At 44.5% G+C, this 22010-nt stretch overlaps 2 protein-coding genes across 5 annotated transcripts in view; one reads left to right on the top strand and one right to left on the bottom strand.

The window, feature by feature from the left end:
* Positions 1-2056: 2056 nt before the first annotated feature.
* On the top strand, positions 2057-20332 carry sgsm3 (small G protein signaling modulator 3). 3 transcript variants are annotated; one of them, XM_048245223.1, is made up of 22 exons: positions 2057-2408; positions 8149-8235; positions 8456-8541; positions 8766-8829; positions 9755-9966; positions 10833-10940; positions 11079-11222; positions 11585-11780; positions 12187-12332; positions 12730-12975; positions 13701-13883; positions 14220-14375; positions 14491-14545; positions 14704-14753; positions 15354-15506; positions 15855-15925; positions 16136-16184; positions 16491-16576; positions 16739-16861; positions 17019-17079; positions 17262-17333; positions 18920-20332. In XM_048245223.1, exons 2-21 carry the CDS (start codon positions 8229-8231, stop codon positions 17331-17333), a joined length of 2268 nt encoding a protein of 755 aa, XP_048101180.1. In that variant the 5' UTR covers positions 2057-2408; positions 8149-8228; the 3' UTR covers positions 18920-20332. The 3 variants fall into 3 exon arrangements, with proteins under 3 accessions (XP_048101180.1, XP_048101178.1, XP_048101179.1); XM_048245221.1 differs by lacking the exon at positions 17262-17333 and having other exon boundaries at positions 2060-2408; XM_048245222.1 differs by lacking the exons at positions 2057-2408; positions 17262-17333 and adding an exon at positions 6905-6949.
* A 1356-nt stretch (positions 20333-21688) lies between these two features.
* gtpbp1 (GTP binding protein 1) overlaps positions 21689-22010 on the bottom strand; it is a 7683-nt gene continuing 7361 nt past the window's right edge. For both annotated transcript variants that reach the window (XM_048245224.1, XM_048245225.1), the window contains one exon: positions 21689-21890. In XM_048245224.1, coding sequence (XP_048101181.1) covers positions 21789-21890 — 102 coding nt within the window. In that variant the 3' untranslated portion in view covers positions 21689-21788. The remainder of the gene's footprint in view (positions 21891-22010) is intronic.

Here is a 22010-nt window from a genome sequence, read left to right on the forward strand (position 1 = left end):
TTCATTAAGCATGACTTAATGAGTCTCTTCTTGGGCCTCTTGGATCTTGGTCATGAGCACAACCTCCCACACTGAACGTGACAGAATATTTCTGACATTCCTTGAACAGCAGGCATGTCATAAAAAAAATTAAAAAAATCAGTGCAGTGGACAGTCCACCTACGTCCACATTTTCAAACATTTTTACATCTTCCTCCATGCCCTCACACACTAGACTCACCATCCCCTGTGCAGTGGTGTCAGTATGGGACAGAAGATGCCACATCGACAGGCGAATGTGACAGCCCTTTTTATTTGTTCAAAGACACATCACTCTGACTAACAACAGCACCAGAGGAACTGAGCAAGCAGATTCAAAGGTAGGGAGCCGTCATGAGGATATCACATCACTTATAGAGTTTCTATCCTTTACCTGACACCTGAACGTTTTTTTGCATCATCAGACTATGTGATTATGGGGTACATTCTTTAAATCATGACTCCAAAATGTTGATGTTACGTGTTCAGAGGTTCATAGCCTCGTAGATTAAGATTAGAAAGCCTTTCGACTGGATTTCTTTGCTCCACTCGTCAAACCCCACAGCCCTGAAATGAAATCCCTGCCTGAGTCCTCTGACTTCCTCTCTGGCCTCAATCAGCAGCCTGTCCTCATTCGATTCCTTTTAGAATGTGAATGCATCCATGCACTATACTTTCATCATAGGCCTGTTGATCTAATCCTGAAATTTGGCAGGAAAACAGAACTTCAGTGAAACTCTTTAAATAATAACATCAGCCTTTGACTATTTTACATTTGATTAATTTGGGATGCATGTTTTATCAGTGGTTCATATACATGCCACTTCTGTCTACATCAGCCTGCTCAGAGATTTAAATAGAGTGATGTAAAACTGTATTTGGTAATATGTGTTTTTACAGTTTGGGGCTCTAAGGTCTTTACTGAGATTTCCATTGTTTGAACTAGTTTTGTATCAACAGTCTTTATTTTTCAAATTGCACCACGACCTCTGATAATATAGATTATCTCCTTCATTTTAGGTACTGCCTAGACACATTGCTTTCATTTTCTGTGAGAACAGAAAATGGTCTTTTCAGCGCTGTTTTTTTGCAATACATTCAGTCTTTCAACAACCTCAGTGAAAAGGCTTTCTTAATCCTCTGATGATTCAGGCTATGATTGATTTTATGCAAAAACCATGATTATGGAAGAACATTTTGCTTTTGTTTTGCATTCTGACCATATTATTTTCAAGTTTTCTTTTATCTCTGTTCAAGGGATTCTTCTCAGATCGTGTTCTTGTTTTGAGGTTATCTTTATATATGTGCATTCATATTTGTGTTTGTTCAGCACTAAAGCTTGATGCTTCTATACAAATGAGCGTGTTAAAGAATAAATGAAAAACTTAATCAATCAAGCATTCTGTTTTTGCCTTCACACATGTGCAGTATGCCATCTGGTGGTTGAGGTAGGCCTATTGCATTATTCGTGACTCAAATTCATTATTTCACTGAGGTGAAGAGTGCAAAATGGATCTATCCTTGAAACAATCGTCTATACTGATAATGATAATAAGTAGGCCTATAACATTGAGTATTCACTTTCACAATCAAGAATGGACACAGCAGCCTACTACCTCAAAATGCCTATTAAGTAACAGTGCGGTTGTGCTTTTCCAGTCAAATGTTCACATGTAAAAGTAAAAAGATGTATATGTAGGCCTGTAGCATATAGCCTACTGTTTTGTTGTGTGGTCTAGCCTATTTATAATGCTCATGGGACTCAGAAATCGCATCAAACATGAAGTCAAAAGAATAGAATGCTGAAGTGTGTGGAGTAGAAAAAAAACATTCTAGATGACACCCAGTCAGACATTAGGCTATTTTTCTTCCAAATGTTGATGGAGCGCTTAACACGTCATCCTAAGCGGAAGGCTACATGGCAATACGTTCAGAGTAGTGAACCATAAAACAGCTGATAAGCAGTGACCACTTCCTGTTAGCGTCACCTGACACAGAATAAATGGATACTTGTCATCTTATCGAATGGAGAGAATTATGTAGATGATCAGTTGTTCAATACATTAGCCCAACATCTCAAAGATACTTGAATGCATGCAGACAATGAACCGGATAAAGCGGCACTAACTGGCACTACTTCTATCCATGCGTAGTAATACACTGTCGAATGCATCACGCAGAGCGATCAGGTGTATGACGCAAAACGTTGCATTCAACGAGGTGAAATCCAAGTCTATCATTCTGGAATTTCGCACAACTTACAACCATGTATTTGATCAAATAACGTTAAATGCATTCGGTTACTGCTCTGAGAAGAAAAAGAAACCATCGACACTTAAAGGACTCGGAGGAAGAGTGTTAAAAAACGTATTTACAGCATGACGGTAAAGGTAAGTCGAACATCACAGCAAGTGATGATAGTGAGAACGCGTAGCCTACGTTTAGCGTTTAAGTCCATTTTTGAAGCTAGCGTTATGTTACCTGATGGTTTAGTAAGAAAGCTAGCAAAGATTGCTACTGTCAACGGGACTGCAGGGCGCAACCGACCGTCCCTAATACTACGCCTTCGCAGAGCATTATCGACATTTAGCCTTTAATCGTTGCATTTTAGTTGTTAGTGTTTATCTCCAGTGGGCTCATTTAAATCGGCGATACTATCTGGTTTAGCCCAGCTGTCGTAGGCTACTAGGATAGTTTTGAAATTAGCTTGCTTGCTCGCTATAATGTGTGTTTACGTCTGATTACAGTTTGCAAAGATGTTTCAGGAAGAAGAGTTAGCTAAGTAAGAAGCCAACTATGTTAGCTAAGTTAAAACCCCCTGGTGGGTCTGAGTTTTAATGCACACATCACTCTTGTCTAATTTGTCATCAGTTGCTTAGACAGCCTGATTGTCATAAGGTCCGTTTTTCTTCTCGCTAGATAACAAACATGGCCAACTCCATCGTCGTCAATGCAACTGACATATATGGTGCCTGAAATTTAGCCTGCCAAGTTAGGCTGTTTACATTGCTTTTAAGTTCAATGCCTAACTTGAGGGAACCATTGTTTGTTCTATGTTCGGTCTCACGTTATTTTCTTTCTGCCACTTATGATTGTTTCCCATTATATTCTTCATTATTTCCTTCATCGTTGAGATTACACATGTGCAATTTAGTAAACCCATAAACAGTTTAATGCAAACAGACTCTTTAAGCATTTCCTTGTTGCATAGTAAGTCAGTTGTGGACATCCAAATACTGGTCGTAGTTTTGGACCTGTTGTTATACATATTCACCTGATGAGAAGTATCTGACTATCCTACCAAGAGTGGGCATTGAACAGGTATCAGGACTTGCAAACACGTTTTCAACGCGCAACTTTACCTAGGCTGTAATCGCAACGTGTCATCATTATGGTGAGTCAGTCATAGTCAGTCCCCGCCCCTCACAAGCTATGTGCGTCAGTTTTAATAATTTGATGCAGTTCTCCAACTTAACATTGAAAACCAGTTAAAGGTTTTTCCAATGTAGCCCTATTTTTCCATTAATTATGTAATGGCATTTAAACAGTAGACTACCTGTTGAATCATTGTTTGCAAATCTGCATCATAGGCTGTTGAAATATGTGGATTAGGCTTCTGTAGATTTGCAAGATTTAGATAGATTTAGCCATAATCAGCAGCTTTTGTTCAAACTGTTGTGTTGATTTTGCATTTATATTCAACCAGAATATTCATTTAAATAGCGTGTGAATAACACAGGGGCTTGCAGACTGATGCTCAGCTGGGCAGCGAACACCATAGGCGCGTGGCAGCTCTTTATCGTCAGTGTGTCGTCACTGTGTGGGGTGGGGGCTGGCATAAGGGAGAGAGGGAGGCACAGAGAGGGGGAGAGAGAAGCGTGCTGTGAGTCATGATGTGCTGTGGTGGGCATAGGAGGAGCACAAAGGAATAGGATTTGACAAGAGCCTGTGTCTTTGAAGTGTATCTCTCTCTCTCCCCCCCCCACATTTCACCCAATTCGGCTTAATCAGATAATTTTATCTGTGATCTCTGAACCAGTGGCAGTTTAATTAATTTACGTACGTACGTGTGTGTGTGTGTATAGAGTTCTGTGCTACTCTCTGACTGGCACTGAATACAGGATCTTCTGTGTGTAGTTTCCTGAGGAAGGGTGTGCTTACAGTTAGGCAAACATGCTTACAACTGAGGCCTTGCCAATGTACACCTACTCTGGCCTCTCAGTGATTATAGTTTATGTGTAAGTTAGTTAAGCCTACATTTTGTACGTGTTTTTGTTACTCTGGGCCATTTTAGATGTAGTGTTCGGCACAACTAAACACTCTTTTCCTGTCTCATTTACAAGCACCATCCCCTGCACCCCCACCTGCTGTGACGTTATCCTATTTACCTTATAGAGGGCTCTGTTGTTATGACACAGGTTGCCATAGGAATGACACTATTGTACCCCTGCAGCTGGTTAGTGTCCCTGTCCTTTGTCACGTGTGTTGACTTGGATTGTTCGTGAAGGCCAGTAATGATGGCTATCAGTGAGCGAGGCATTGCCTGCTGCCTCATTTATGGCCATATCTGCGCTCTAATGGGCCTTGATCACAGCAGAAGTGTGTGTGTGTGTGTGTTTTGATTTTCTTTTTTGTTGTGCCTATTTTTGTCTCCTACCATCAGCCAGCTGATTCCCCAGTTGGATGCTAACCTTTAGCTCATCTATGCATTGGACGGGTATAATAATTAAGCAACTTTGCTCTGTCTAAGTGCATTTGATGCCATTATCAGAGGGAGAGCTCACCTTCATTTATCCAGGCATTTCCTGAAGGGTAGAGTTTGTTTATTCATGGCTTTCTGTGAGTCATTCATTGCCAGCTAGTCAGCAATCTGACTTACATGTATAGCCAGGCCTTCTTGTCAAAAGGACCAGGTGTTGGAGAACAGGCTAAAAGCTTAGGTGGTGGGCTGAGAAAAAAAAAAAAAAATTGAGTCATAGCTCCATACAGCACCGCAATTTAATAGGCTGTACTCTCAGTCTTCTTGGTTAATTGCTTCATAGCTGGTGTGATTCACTTCGCTGGCCACTATAGTGCATTTCTGTTTCCAAGCAGTGAGTCAGAAGAAGCAAAGCTAGATGCTGGAGTTTGACAGTCATCTCGCAAGTGCTGACATAAATTTGCACCATGAGATTAACTTTTAGCCGCGTAAACCCTGCAACCCTTACTCTATTCCCTTATTAACTGCTAAACTGGGAGAACAACTTCATCCCCATCTCTTCACTCAGACACACTGTTGCGTTCTGTTTGAATTTAGTTTTTCTCCTTTTTTCTTCTAACCCTTGAGTACTTGCAGTCTCTGCAGTTTTACACCTTGTAGCAGTTGCGCCATGGTCGAGTAAACACCACTTCACCCCTGAAGTCCAGGCATGTACAGTATGTAGCCACGTGTGTGCATGACTGCAAAATCAAAGATGACTTTGACTTCAACCCTATGCATTGATAAGGAAAAGCTATGTTTATGCACTGATAGTTTTACATCAATAATACAAAACTAATGGCTTGGTGAATGATTTAATCAGATGCCGATCTAGCCATGATGGACTGTTTTCATTTCAGATATACACAGGGGTGGTGTTAAATTCCTTGTGCCGTAGGTCGGGGATTCCCTCCCAATTAACAACCAAGCCTATTTAGCATTACACAGGATACATCGGTAATGCACATTTGGCTGGCGACAGTTGCAAATGTGCCGCTTGTTGTACCCAAGATCCGTAATGGTCCTACATGCGGGATGGGACTACATGCATTGCTAGTAGCCTGAATGTCCAATTAAAGAACTAAAGCAACAAAAACAAAATCACCACCAAAGCAACCCTCGTGCACAAAAAACAGCCTCACCAACAGAACAGCCTTTGAGCAAGCAGGCACCTCCCTTCGTTGATCGTTGATTTGTTCGTCCCTATCGTTGAATTAGGCCCTTGACACCTCCAGAAGGCTCAACAGTAGTGTCTAGCGTCCCAGAGACCCCCCCCATCCACAACTCGGGTTGTATCAGCGATTTAAGGCCCAAACATAAATGATCACATTAATCTAACCTTTCCTAACGATCCGCTAGCTGCCCGCCCCATAAGCAGGCTGTCAAAAAAACGCATCTCTGTAGGCAGCCTAGGCTCAGAGATCTGCACACAAAAACATTTGCTACCAACAAGTGTTGCCAACCACTCAAAGGGGTCATTCCACATCAATTCAACCAGGGCCCACGCACTTAGGTCTCAAAAAATTCTGAAAAAATGACCAGGTGTACCTATGTTACCCAGGAAAACTACCCACTGTAAAATTGCTTTTATGTAAGATCAATATGTAAGATACAACCAGTTTTACAGGGGGAGGGGGGCTCTTGATTTATTTTCCTTAAAAAAAAACCACATTTGGCTGCTTTTTGACTTAGCCTAGCAACCCCAGTGTTGATGGGCCTTTATCTCTGGATGTCATTACTGACCTCTTATCAGCTTCTTGAGTGGACTGTTGTTTTCAAAAATGTGTTGTATTTTTCTATCTGATTGAGGTAGCTTTGTGAAAGTGAGCTTATCTTGCCTAGGCCTACTTTGAGGCTTAGACTCTAAAATGAGCCCTAGCTTTTTATGGTATCTAGTTGACTACAAAAAAATCAAGGCTAACTGATCTAGCAAGACTTTTTGCGTAGGGTCTAATATGTGTGCCACATGCTTACATTTCCTTATTTTCCATTTCCTACACACACTGCACAGAGTAGGCTGCATTCCAGGAGAAGGCTATTCTCAACAGTTGAGCTGTGCAGGACTTATCGAGCAGGAAATCCTCATGGTCCTTTTCTTCCACAGTGTCCTGCAAAGCTGGTGGTAAATACGCCTCCCCTAATCTGACACCAAAATAATGCCAGGAGAAGTTCCTTTGAACAGAGTTTGAAGAGGTGATTTGCTGCTTGAGTTGGCCTGATCCATCAAACACCAGCCTTAAGTTATAAGGATTATGTGGTTTGATAAAATGTATAGCCAATAACTTCCCTCTGAAAACCCATGGGACTGATGTGTTCCTTAGTTTTAATAGTCTCTCCATTTATTTGTCTCCCCTCCCCCGGATCAGTCATGGGTTCTGCTGTGAGAGTGAGAACAGTGCTCGTCTTATAGCCTATGCTGTGAAAACACTGTTGATGTCGCTCCTGGAGAAATTACTCAACCAGAGGCCACTGTGATGAGATTAGCCAGGGACGAATTGTTTTTAAGCCATGGTTCCCAGTATCTGCGTTATTATTATTATTATTATTATTATTATTATTGTATGAGAGCACCGGGCAGTAGCAGAAGTTGCTCCGTGTTTTTCTAGAGCTCTGAGATGCAGGAGGTGAGTCATGGTCTGTGCTCCTCAGCCACGGTCTTTATGCCCTGGGTTTCTGATATGCTCGTGCCAATGCATTGTCTTAACCAGGTCAGCCTTTCCCGCTGTTAGAGTCTTGACTGTTTTGAGTCATTTGCAGTTTTCTGTTTAGTCTACGAGAGTGAGTGTTTGGGCTTATTCCCCAGTTCCATTGTTGTTTCCAAAACAATGTTGAGTGCAATTTATTTTCTTGTAAGTTCTCCAGTGCTATTTGAAATAGTTGTAGATGTGTTGTTTTTTTGTCTTTCGTGTCTTGCATGTTTTGTGGGCTTCGGGCAGGTTTTATCCAAGGGCATTGTGTTTGTGTGTATTGGGCCGTGTCTGTGGGAAAGAGTGAGATGTAAACCACTCCCAAGGGAGCAGCTATCTGCTGTTAGAATCCACTTCGGGGGGACAAATCTGTTGCTGCTGTTTGGCTGTCATCTGTGTAATGCAGGCTTGGTGCAGGGAACAGCACACCAACACATATTTGGGCTAGTCAGCTGCCTCTTTCTCTGGCGTCATTAACCATCTGAGTGTATGGGGTCTGTACAGTTTTTAGGGTTTTTAGGGTGACATCAGGTTGTTCATTTTTCATCCATGGACATTTAAGTTTTAAAAGTACGCTAAGGTTGATCCATGGTGGCAAAAAAAGCTAAGGGTTACCTTTAGTGCGGCCTCCAGCTCCTCTCTTTGTGTGGTGTAATAAGGTAGTGGGGCTGACGGGACACTTTTCCCCTCTTTTTCCCCCTGCAGCGCTGGTGATATCTGTCAACCTGCATTTGACCACCCTTTAAATTCCCTGAAGCTAGCCTCCACACAGACAGACAACCAGCATGTCCGGTAAGTGTTCCTTTCCTTGTTACACTGCTTCCTCGCCGTCTTGCCTACAATGCTCCTGTTTCTGTCCTCACAGGGCCTTTTAGCCTCTTGTTTCCTTATGCATAACATGTCTTTGTTTGCATGATGGATAATGCATTCTCTCTGCATGTCAGTGTGTGTGTGTATACTCTGTGCTGTTCTCCTGCTTCTTTGTGGTCATGTGTGGGGTGGTGTGTTTCAGGGAGGTACACCCCCGCCCCAGGAGGGCCTTTCTCTGCTCTCACCCCCAGCATGTGGCCTCAGGACATTCTGGCCAAGTACCACCAGGTAAACACACAGCAGATCTATCTATCTATCTAGATGGGCCGCTTCCCACAGTCACACTCTCTACTATTGAGGACGGTTACTTCTCTCCACTTTGTTTTGTTGTTTTGTTTTTGTGGACTATGAGGGTTTTTTTTTTGTTACAAAGTGTCTTTTATGACTGTAGATCTTTTGGTTAGAGACTTGAGAGAGTGTATAACTAGCTTTTGTGATGTACGTTTTTGCAGAAAGACCCTGCATTGGAGTCAGAGGTTCAGTATGATGAGTTTGGGTTCAGGATCGACAGTGAAGGTGGGTAGTGTAAACCAGCACTGCATTCTATGCTTATTGTATACATTTACCCTCTCACTGCCGTTACATTGCTTTTGTTCAGCTCATGATTGAGTTGGGGTGAAACCCAGCTGTGGGGCAGCCGTGGGGCAGCCGTGGCCTACTGGTAAGCGCTTCGGACTTGTAACCGGAGGGTTTGCCAGTTCGAACCCCGACCAGTAGGCAAGGCTGAAGTGCCCTTGAGCAAGTCACCTAACCCCTCACTGCTCCCGAGCGCCGCTGTTGTTGCAGGCAGCTCACTGCGCCGGGATTAGTGTGTGCTTCACCTCACTGTGTGTTCACTGTGTGCTGAGTGTGTTTCACTAATTCACGGATTGGGATAAATGCAGAGACCAAATTTCCCTCACGGGATCAAAAGAGTATATATACTTTAGCATGTAGTGATTTGTGATGTAGTGGGTTGTAAAGAAACTAAGCCATGTCAACCCATCCCATAACCACTTATTTGCAGGATAGAGGCACCTAGTTAAAAATGAAAAAGCAAAAATTAGGTGTTGTAATCACAGGTATCTCTGGCTGATATGCTCAAAACTACACAACATTGGAGGTGTAGGATCATTATGACACCCTCTGAATCCATGGCAAGTTTCGTGGAGTTCTGTTGGGGGGGGCATATGAATATATGTATAGATTTAGTGACTGTACACCAATTGGCCTGTAGATGGCCGGACACAGTTTTCTGTGAGTATCTTGAGAACTGTAGGGCCTAGGCTGACCAATTTTGGTCATATTTTGTACCCCTTTGTGTTCCATCTAGTTACAATCACATTAGCTCATGGTATACTAAAAAATATGATGAAATGGTGTGGATAGTTTTTTTTTCTAAATGGTTTCTTTTCAAAATGTTTTCTTTTTTCCCCTCCACCCCCCCAATTCCTGTCCTCAGACGGCCTGGACTCCCATGAGTGGCTGCGTGGCGAGGGTGCCCCCCTGCGCGAGGACCCCCAGCAAAGGCTGCGCTGGCAGGCCTACCTGGAGTTCACCCACAACCACGCAGTGGGAGACCTGACCTGGGACGGCATCTCGCCCTGCCTGCCCCGCACTGACCGCCTGCGCTCGCTGGTCCTGGCCGGCATCCCCCACTCCATGAGGCCGCAGGTGCGTATGGGGGTCAAGAACAAGCCCTGCTGGGTGAGGGGTTGGTGAGAGAGCACTGAGGTTCTGTTGTTGCTGTATGGTCTCAAGCAAAATGTCATGGAGCTCAAATAAGGTCTTTGTGTGTTAAATGTAGAAGGATGGTTATTAGCATTAAATGGTGGCCATGCTCTTTTTTGATGTCCTGACAAGAGGCTCTATTTTTAGATGCAGCCCGCCAGAGATGTTATTTGGACTCTCCCTTGGAAACAATATAGCACTGTACCTCGGCCCTGTTTTTCCCCATTAAAATGGTTGTCAAAACAAGTTGTTTTTGTTGTTAACTCTGCTGTGAAACAGTAGTCTGTTGATGTCCAGAGAGGGTAAGCATATCTGTAACAGTTCCGGTCTTTTAAGTCTTCTTATCAAAGGAGTTGTTTGTCCAGCCTGAATTATCAGAGCAAACTTGTTGGATCTACTTGGTACATTTGACTTGGGACTTAACAGATCTAACAGGCTTCTAAATGCATGAAGTAGGACTGTGTGATATGTTTAAGCTGGAAAGTCCCCCTCTATTTTTGCAGCTAGTAGTGGGTTTCAGTTCTTGACATTTGTGCACTCCTCGACTCTTAATACAGTACACTCCTCACAGTCCTGTAGCTGTCTGTGCTAAACAACTCAGAAAAAGTGGCTTGGAACAAGACATAAACAAGACAGACAGTCAGCATGTTGCTTTTGAAGCACAGATGGATATAATTGATGGATATAATTTGATTAGCCACATTTCCACAGCCTTTCACCAGAATCACAGACTGTACCTTAAAATGGACAGTGGCTATGGCTTTTTTTATCACGAACACACACCCAGAGACCGATGACTCTCTCCTCAGCTTTGGATGCGGCTGTCGGGGGCACTGCAGAAGAAGCGGACGTCTGAGATGTCCTACAAAGAGCTTGTCAAGAACAGCACCACCGACGACACCACAGCAGCTAAACAGGTACCCCTGTTCTCCCGTTCTCACAACCTTACATTTCTGCACTTCACTGGACTGATGGCAGCTGCAACAATCAAAGTTGTTTTGTGGTCATATGATTGCATAAAAAACAACCTGTGTGTGTGTGTGTGTGTGTGGCAGATTGAGAAGGACCTGTTACGGACGATGCCCACCAACGCCTGTTTCAGCAGCCTGACGAGTGTGGGGGTGCCCAGGCTGAGGAGGGTGCTGCGGGGGCTGGCATGGCTCTACCCCGACATCGGCTACTGCCAGGGCACGGGCATGGTGAGAAAGACACCCCCCACACACACACACACACCAATGACCTGCAGTCTTCACTCCTTTTCATTCTCTTTCCTACTTCCTCTCCAATGTGTTCTTGAGTTCTTTTTGTTTCAATTTCAATTTTGATTTTTTTTCGTCGTGTTTTTGTCATCCAACATTCTCCGTTTTTGTCCTCCCTGCATTAGTCATGTCATGTAGTCATCATGCTGAATCTGCTTAGTCACACCTTCACACTTGTACCCACAACTGTGACATTTAAAAGTATTATATTTATATTATATTATATTATTTATATTATATTTATATGCGTGTGCGTGTGGAGCTCTTCTGACCTGTTGGTCTGGTTCCTGCGTGTGGTCCAGGTGGTGTCGTGTCTTCTGCTCTTCATGGAGGAGGAGGACGCTCTGTGGATGATGTGCGCCCTGATCGAGGACCTGCTGCCGCCCGCCTACTTCTCCTCCACGCTGCTGGGGGTGCAGACAGACCAGCGCGTGCTGCGGCAGCTCATCGTCCAGTACCTTCCCCGTCTTGACCGCCTGTTGCAGGAGCACGACATCGGTGAGGAACCACTCTAAGGATGAGGGTAGTTTACTAGAGGGTGATGGCCAATTTGATGGGTATCTCTTTTCTCCTCTTGCAGGAGTTTGTCCATTGGCACTATTGTAGTAGGCCGACTGTGATTGATGCAGTGCCATTGATGAAATATGTCATTTTGATTCAATTAAAGCAGATCCTTTCTCCAAAATTGAATTAGCAATTCCAAGAGTGTGGGTTCAATTCCCACACTTTCCAAGTCTTCAGTGTAGTGTGTCGTTGTTCTGGTCAATGCGAGTTGTGTTTGGGTGCAAACATTCCTGGTGGTTGTGTGTGTGTGTGTGTGTGTGTGTGTACGTGTGGACCTATTGTGTACCTATTTCCCACATTTTCTCTGACTGAGCCACCGTGTCTCGTGCCCTGTTCTCAGAGCTGTCCCTGATCACTTTGCACTGGTTCCTGACGTCCTTCGCCAGTGTGGTGGACATCCGCATCCTGCTGCGGATCTGGGACCTGCACTTCTACGAGGGCTCCGTCGTGCTTTTCCAGGTCACACTGGGCATGCTCAAGATCAAGGTGATTAAGATGGGATCCCAGGAAAGACCCATGACTGTGCTCCACAGCTTTGGCTTTGTCTAGTGTCTCTCTCTCTCTCTCTCTCTCTCTCTCTCTCTCTCTCTCTCTCTCTCTCTCTCTCTCTCTCTCTCTCTCTCTCTCTCTCTCTCTCTCTCTCTCTCTCTCTCTCTGACCTTCTACAGTCCCTTATTTATTACTTAACTGATTAAGAAAGAAAAGTGCACAGCTCAGAGCATAGTGCATTCATTATTCATCCATTCTTATTCATTTATATCCATACCCTGAAGCCTAGTGCAGTAATGAAATGAGCTCGACTTCTTTAACCCTTTCCTGTGATAAAGATGTAACACCTGTGGTATTTTATTCTCTCTGCCTGTCTCTTTGTCTTCTTGCGCAGGAGGAAGAGCTGGTGTCGTCCGAGAACTCGGCGTCCATCTTCAACACGCTGTCGGACCTCCCCAGCCAGCTGGAGGACGGCGCCGCCGTGCTGGGTGAGGCGGTGCGACTGGCCGGCTCGCTCTCACAGGACAACCTGGACGCCCAGCGCCGCAAGCACCTGGCCTACATCCTGGCCGAGCAGGCGCAGCTCAACTCCGAAAACCACCACCACCCGCACGCCAACCTCAACGCACACCTTAACAAGGTACCCGGCCGTTTACATCTCACCACAGAGAGCAGCAGCATAGCTCATCACAGAGAAGTGCAAACTGGCCTCTATTCAGTGCACCACTGCTAATTTGCACCACATTGTTGCGCAACACAAAACACCTCTGTATCAATGCAGCACCACACACTGCAACTTTAGATGGTTAATTATTAACCTCATGACCAATTTGTTTCACTTAATCTACATCACTGTCAAAGACACTAAGTCCCCACATCGAGTCACAGCTACTTGATTTCATTGCTTACAAAGGTTTCCACTGTGTACTTGATGCTCACATGATCCTGGAGATCACATTGGCCAGCGGCAAATGGCAGCGGCAAGCGTAACGCAACGCTCAGACCATAATAAGTTCTATTTCGTTCCTAAGTAACACAAACGGTTGTCTTAACTGACAATTGAATACTCTCGCGTTGCGCTTTGAAAGTTGAACCAAGTTCAACGCTAGTGATATGCTAGCGTTGCCACTGTTCCGCTGCTGAACCATAGAGAACAATAGGAAACCTGCCGCTGGTCAGTGTGATCCCCGCCTTATGATGGTTCTCTGCCTGATGTTTAGAATGCCCCCTGGACAAGTAAGCTAGTTCTTTCATTTGCACAAACAAACAAATGACCTGGAAGTCCATCATCTTGTGTTCCTCCCTGACACACACACACACACACACACACACACACACACACACACACACACACACACACCTCAGGCGGTACGCAGACAGAGCCTGCGCAGGAAGTCCACGCTGAGCACGCTCCTGTGGGGCGAGGACGACGCGGAGTCGCTCAAGGCCAAGAACATCAAGCAGACGGAGCTGGTGGCCGCGCTCCGAGAGGCCATCAACCGCACCGCTGAGCACTTCCACTGCCTGGACCCCCGCAACTGCAGCACGGTGAGACACCACCACACATACACATACACACACACACACACACACACACACACACACACACACACACACACACACACACACACACACACACACACACACACACAGCACTCCACACAGAGGAGAGGGCCACCAAATCAACAACATCCATACTATATATGGAGTATTTGTATAAATTCATCAGTGTCAGATTTCTATCCATCTGTTTTTTTTATTTGTCTCTTTTTCTCTTTCTTTTCTTTTCTGGTAGTTTAAATTCCAAGATCTGTATCTCTCTGTATCTCATTCACTAAGTTTGCTCATTCTCCCAGTCTCCTCTGCTCTTCTCTCTCTCATTAGGATCTCACTCCAGACTACTCCATGGAGAGCCATCAGAGGGACCATGAGAACTTCCTAGTGGTGTCACGAAACCGCCGTCGGCGGGCCAAGGCTCTGCTGGACTTCGAGCGCCACGACGACGACGAGCTGGGCTTCCGCAAGAACGACATCATCACAGTGAGTAAAACCGAAGAAGTCCCCAAAGCAGAGCAGTCATGCCCAGTTCACAGTTGTTTGACCCGAGCATCACACATTCAACACCCCCCCCCCCCCGTCTTTGCCTCCTTCTCAGATCGTGTCCCAGAAAGACGAGCACTGCTGGGTGGGAGAGCTCAACGGGCTGAGAGGTAAGGATGAGTCATCTCAACCCCCACTGGGCCCCAGTGTTCCAGCACACACTGGAATCTGTTACAGTATTATAGGATGTCGAGGTTCGTGGCAAAGAGTCTCAGTAGATGGTTGAATTAGAAATGTATAGCATTTTCCCTTTTTGTTTGCCATTCAGGTTGGTTTCCTGCCAAGTTTGTGGAGATCCTTGATGAACGGAGTAAAGAGGTCTGTATGCCCTCCCTGACTTGTATGCAACTCACTTTAGTGATAGGCCTGACACTAATATCATCCTTTATGTTAAAGTGTGGCAAGGAAAGCTTAAATGGCTAAAATGGCTTTTTTACTAGGCACTTTATCTGAAGGTTTTTCTCCTGAAACATGACTGTCCTTCATGACTTTCATGAAATGACAGTGAAGTTATACATCAACCACCCTTTCCTAAAAGCACACAAACACATACGTGTGGTAGGGCTGTGCAATTACAAAATGTATAATTCACAATTGACCATTGATCAATTCATTTGGCCTCTTTCCTTTACAGTGGTAATTGTTGTATAGATGATATTTTGCATACCGGTACATAGTTTATTTTACAGTTGAATTATATGAATGATGTTTCCAAATAGATGACGTTTATGATTTTTGCCACAATCGAGCAGTCCTACAGTGTGGTCTGACTGCTAAGGAAGTAAACGTCAGTGCCAGAGTTCCATGTCATTTTACAGTTGTACTGGCGGTCATTGTTAGTTGGAAGTGGCAGAGGTGGGTAGTGTGAGTGGGGCCGTGCTTTGTGCGCTGATGGTAGGGGTGCGTGTGTCTCGCCAGTACTCCATGGCAGGGGACGACTCTGTGACGGAGGCCATAACAGATCTGGTGAGGGGGACGCTGTGTCCAGCCCTCAAGGACATCTTCGCGCACGGCCTGAAGAAAACGTCCATACTCGGGGGACCATGCCACCCCTGGCTCTTCATAGAGGAGGTAGGATGGCCTCCTCTCATCAAGCACACTTTAACTCATTCAAGGAACTCGCACACATTCAAATGTTGCACAAATGCAAAAATGTCTACATTGTATACGTTGTTTTAAAGATCCGATAAACCAAAATCTTACCAACATTGCTATCTTATGGGTGTATTATCCAGAGCATAAGGTGGATAACCTCTGTTTTTTTCCGGTATTGTGGGTGCTTAGCAACAAGTGTTGGATTTGAAATGTGGGTAGTGCCCAGAATTCAGTACCTTTGAAATGACGATGCTGGTGCTGCTACTGCATCATGATTATGATTATGATGAGGATTACAACTTGAACCATCGTCTGTATGCTCAGGCTGCTAGCAGAGAAGTGGAGAGAGATTTCAACTCTGTCTACTCCAGACTGGTGCTGTGCAAGACCTACAGGTGAGCATTTGAATGAAAAACCTGCTGTAGAAACACAACACAACACGACCAGTAACTCCCAGAGCAGCTCAGTCCAGACTACAGATGCACGTCATCCCGGCAGCAAATGAGAAAAATTAGCCATTGACCTCCCCCATCAGTGTGTGAATCATGTCAAACGGATGTCATGCTGTAATTGAGGTAATGAATGTGAATTATGTGTCTGCTCAGGCTGGATGAGGATGGGAAGGTGCTGACCCCAGAGGAGCTGCTCTACAGAGTACGTGTGGGCGGGATGTGCTCAACAGAGGCTTCCCCTTTCACTCACTCACATTTGACCCCTCAGGGACTTCACTAGCATCTTTATTAGATTTACTTTCCCTGCTATGACACATCTCGGTTACTGAAATGTATGTGGTGTCAAATGAATCGTCAGTACAAGTCAAAGCACTTTTCCATGACCGTGGGTCACATGATGCATAGTTTCTTTAACTCATTCGAGGTTTAGAGGACTTTCAGTATTGAAATATTGGTTGTCTCTTCAGTGATAGTAAATGTGATAAGCGCCCCCTATCTCTTTTCTCAGGCAGTGCAGTCTGTTAACATGAGTCACGACACCGCGCACGCACAGATGGACGTCAAGTTCCGCTCACTGATCTGTGTGGGCCTAAAGTACGTGTTTGTGTACACACACACACACACACACACACACACACACAGTCTTTGTCTCTCGGGCCTGTGAGCATAGGTGCAGATGATCCACCATCCACATGTTTGCACAGCAATGTGCCATTACTGATGGTTTGTGTTCATTTTCGACTGTGTGCTTGTCAGTGAGCAGGTGCTGCACCTGTGGCTGGAGGTGCTGTGTTCCAGCATCGCCGCGGTGGAGAAGTGGTACCAGCCCTGGTCCTTCCTGCGCAGCCCTGGCTGGGTGCAGATCAAGTGTGAACTCCGGTAAGACAGATTTGAAGGGTGAAGGAGTGTAAGAAACTGAAGGATGATCATTATAATGAGATAGTACCCATAGAGGGACCCAAGAGTGGTGGCTGGTTGTAAGAAAGATTGATACCATTCGGTATTTGACTTCTGTTTTGCTTTGTGTTTTCTTCAGGGTTCTCTCCAAGTTCGCATTCAGTCTCTCTCAAGACTGTGAGCTGCCTGCTAAGAAAGAGGTGAGCCATAACTATATGTCAAGTTTCAATCTTTTCCTTTCTCTCTCTCTCTCTCTCTCTCTCTTTGCTCTGTTTGTCTTTGTCTTTGTTCCTCCCTTTTGTTTTCAAAAAATCCTCACACACAGACATTGAGCACAAACTCTGTCCACATAATGGATTTCTGTATGTGTCTGCTGTTCCAGAACTCTCCCATTCTGAAATCGGAAGTGGTGGATGTGTTGGTTCAACATCATCTCTTTAGTTGGGATCTTTAGGTAATCGGCAAGGCTGCAGAAGACTGAGTAGCAATACGTCCCTTAGAGTAGGTACTATTGTAGTAGTGCAGACCTGGGTCAGATAGCAAGCAAGTGGCTGGAGAATCACCACTGCGGTATAAAATGCATGTCTTTATACATAATGCATTTGGAGGAGAAATTCCTCTCGGTGCATGATTGCAGCACTTAGCTGATCCAGGCCTTTAATCATGTAGCTTTAGCCTAGCATTGCTCTTTCTCTCCAGGCTGTCCTCTTGTGTGACCTAACCCATGTGCAAACCCTACTGCCCCCTACTGCCGCCTAACTCGGCCGTGGAACCCTGCTGTGAAATCTCTGGGTCAACAATAGTGCTCCAGTCCACACCCAAAGCCTTAGCTGCAGCTGTTTGTCTTGCACTCAAGAAGTGCCCCGTCCTTTGTTGACTCGAAATTAAGAGAAAGGGGTGAGGCACTGCAAATACTGTCACCACCAGCCTGCACCTACTGTTGGTTGACTTCCATAAGGCTATTTGTCAAAGGCAGAACTAGAAAAGAAAAGAACTAAGCAATTAAGAAAAGAACAAGGCGTTGTTAACCATTTTTTACAGTCTCATCCCCTAAGTTTGTTGAAGGCTCAGAAATCTTAAACATTCATCTGTATATTTGTTTTCTTTAAGGTGGGGAACTTTTCTCCTATAATCATTATTATTATCAGTCAAGCCAGTTTGGGTCCTGGAGACTGTTCTGAGAAGAGTGGGAAATGTATCTGACTAGCTGTTGACCTTTTTAGAACAGTTAAAGCAACACCAAAGTACTTTTCCTCTGTCACACGCACGCTATTTATTCATCCAGCACCGGCTTTGCAAATAACGATGTCCACAGACAAGGTAGAATATGTTGCATGATTTTATGAAAGTATGATGTATTGCGACATCAGAAGCAAGTCGAACTTGTAGTTTCTTATGTGTCATTCCATCGAACTACAGATCCGCTACCCGATCTGGCAAACTTACATAGTGCGGTTATAGCCGATAGAGGGTCGTGAAGCAAACGCAAAAGTGCCGTTCACCCTGTTACGAGTTGATGAACCACTGAAACGATTTTGGAAACATTATTTTAAGCTACAAAAAACTCTTTGGTGTTGCTTTAAGGCTTTGGGTACCTTCATCTTCCTGGGGCAGCAGTGTGCCTAGCTTTGACTCTAATGACTGAGTGGCAGCGTTCTCAACAGAGAGTGGCACCCTGTGTGTATAGTTTAACCCCCTCAGATGTCTACACTGGTCAAAAGCGCTGGCTTTACACAGAGATTATAAACTGCACTCCCATGCACGTGGCAAGCTTATAAGATGTGACAACACTGCCACAAACATGGCAAGCTTCAGATGCTGACAGTCACTCAAGACTTCCCATCAGCAGGTCACTGGTGCCGGGCAGGATTGGCCAGTGCTGATGGGTGATAGGGCATCATCACATGCATGGTGGCCATGTCTGTTGGAAATGCTGAATTATGTTGAAGTAAGACCATCATGACAAGAACTTACACCTCCCTCTCTCTGTGTGTGTGTGTGTGTGTGTGTGTGTGTGTGTGTGTGTGTGTGTGTGTTCAGGAGAAGGAGCAGAAACCGTTGAAGGAGGGCGTGCAGGACATGCTGGTGAAGCACCATCTCTTCAGCTGGGACATCGACGGCTAACATGCCCCAGTCACTTACACACACACCCACACACACACAGGCCCATCCATCCACACGCTTACCTCCTTCCTCACCTGCACTCAAGAACAGCATCACTCAGCAGTCTGGATAGGCACCTGTACATCGCAGCCATTTGGCCTCAGTGCTTGCCAGCTGCCGCGAATGATGTCACTAAAGTATTTAAGGACACGCAGGTCGTGGTGGTCTGCAACAACCTTTAACACGCCTTGAAAATGAATCGTTGCCCTTGCGCCTTACTCTCGAGAAGACTGTAGTCTTTTGAAGAAGGACAAAAAAAAGAGACCTATGTTGTTGAAGCTGGCATGAATCTGGCAATCGGTCATGGCGCCCTTTCCTGGCCATATGTCATCAAGGCCCTCTCAAGCGTTTCCATTGCAGTATATAGCCCACATGCAGGGCTGTGTCTACCTAACACTACTACAGTACGCAGTAGAAGAAGGGCTGTGTTTTACCTCTGTCTCTGCTGAATAGAATACTAGCGATCCATCGCTAACTATGCAGCAAAGGGGGGTTGCGTCTCATGGCTGAACTAAGACACTTCTATTCTGTCCTGGCTGTCCATCGACCACAAACCTGAAGATGAAAGATGGAAGGTTTATCTGTGCATGAGAGTTCAGTCTCTCTGTCCACTTGGCACTGTATTGTTTTCGACCACAGTGAAGGACTCATTAATAGGTCAATGTCAAAGTTCTTATGAATAAGGAGAACTTAATGAAGATGCTGAAAGATGCTTAAGCGATGTTCATTTGTACGTTCTGGTATTACTGATGAAATATCACTGTGGATCTAGTCTCTTTCCATATCTGTTCTAAATAGCTTTACCACTATCTTCCCCTGAATTGTGTAAAATATGTATAATTCTATTTTTTTTTTTTCATGATCCAAGTTACGTGTGTGGTTTACAAGGGCCATTTTGCTTGCAGGCTTCACTAACGGGTAAAAGAAAGGTCATTTTTTGCTGCACAGTGGACCCCAGGTCACCCATTGTAATTGGTTGTTTGCCCATTATATGCCATGAATAGGGGTCTAGCGGTCACCAATATCTGCAGTTCAGTCATCCAATGCTTAAACACTAAATAACTTGGACCAGGGATTTATGCCCAGCCAGGACAAGTCCAGGGCATCCCAAATTGGGTCAGGACTGACCTTCCTTTTACTACAGGTGTTAATGTAGTGGACTTTTGCCTCCTGTTGTATTGGTTGACCAGGACCACATGAACCTGCAGGGCTCTTGATTGTATCCTATGTAGATGTACTATAATTCAGATCTACACATATGAGTAAATAAAACTCCAACTTTCAAAACAGTATTGAGACCTTGTTTTGGCAAAAAGAGAGGGGGAGGTGCAGTGAATAATACATACACAATAATGGAGATAATTATTTTATTCTCAATAATTTATTTGCTGAAATATCTAAGAGAAAAACATGGTTTGGTATTTCACATGTAATCGTGAGATGGTCTGCATGTTTTTATTTTGCCTGCAACAAGTCTCCACAGAGGATGTCTGCGACAAATTACAATTCTATCTGATGTAAGGTGCTTGGTGAAAGTGTGGCATTATGGGTAAGACCATTGTGAGTTTATCATTTCCAAAACTTGGTTGCAAATAAAATGGCTTTTCGAATGATCTAGAATAAAACATACTAACTAAAATGCATTCCCTTCCATTAAAAAAAAGAATAGAAAAAAATATATATAAATAAACTAAGGCTAAATGTGTTTTTATGAACCACCAGTTCGTCCACAGGTGATGAGTTAAAAATGAAACTAGATAAAATTCCTCTTGACTGCTTAACGTGAACTGCTAAATAATCTAACCCTACCGGTCTAAGTTCTCCAAATGCTTTTAAAGACCCTAAAGCTGTGCTGTGTGTATGCATGCTTGTGAGAAGTATCAAATGACACCTGACTGCCTTAACAATGGTCACTTCCAGAACTGGAGACCAACACTTCCAGATCCTCATTCATGTAAATATTGGTCAGATCTTGATGAACATCGGATAAGTATTTAAGTTTGGTTGCTTTCTGATTTTTGCATGATTAGTCATGGCTTTTTGAGCCAGGCAACTGCACTGCCTGACACTGAACACTGGAGTGCAAACCTCTGTGTCCACTTGCGTCACAGCCTGGCTGTCCAGTGAGTGGACGCAGATGGGCCTCATCCCTTCTGTTCCACTAGAGCTGCTAGACTCTGCACTGCACTGTACGTGAACCGCAGGACCTTCATGATGATATGGTGAGGTGGACACAGCACCACAAACGGTGAAGATGGTCAAGGATAGTCGGCTACCCACAGATTTGACATTTCAATATTCAGCTGAAAGCATGCAAGTGGTGTTCCTGTCACCTTTGCAAAAGACCATGTGTTCATATTATATAGATCATCTGTGTGCACTTAAACAGCTCTTTCACTCACATTTAACAATACAGAGCGCTTGTGCAGTTTATCTAGAGATTATATATGCGCTCAATTTAGACAATATAATTCCAAAACACATCAAAGAACAACAAACACCTTTGTATAATAAGTTAGTTTCACAAGACGCTGCCATACCTCAGTTGTCTTGGCTCAACGACACCCCCCTATCTCATCATTAGCAGTGCAGTGGCCCAGTTGAGCAGCATACGGGGGGAGGATCCAACGTTTTTAAAATGGGGAGGAATTCAAACTGAGCTTTCTGCTCCCAGTACTGTGCGCGTTAAAGACACTTGATGGAGTGATGGGAATGATATTTGAAGGAGGGAGGGAGGGAGGAGAGTTTATACAGGCCCTGTGGCACCTGTTGGGGGCGCTGTGGAGCTGTTTTGGGATTTTCCTTTGTGTCGCTGTCCGCCTCGTCGTCTGCCACCGCCAGATTTGGGCTGAAAGATGGAGAAGAAAGAAAAAAAAGAAAAAAAGTTTTAAATTATGCTAAAAGAACATGTTCTGTTAAATGAAGGTCACGTAAACACAGTAAAACAAGAAACAGATGTTGCATGCTT

This window comes from Alosa alosa, chromosome 6, assembly GCF_017589495.1.
Source record: "Alosa alosa isolate M-15738 ecotype Scorff River chromosome 6, AALO_Geno_1.1, whole genome shotgun sequence".
Taxonomy (NCBI): domain Eukaryota; kingdom Metazoa; phylum Chordata; class Actinopteri; order Clupeiformes; family Clupeidae; genus Alosa; species Alosa alosa.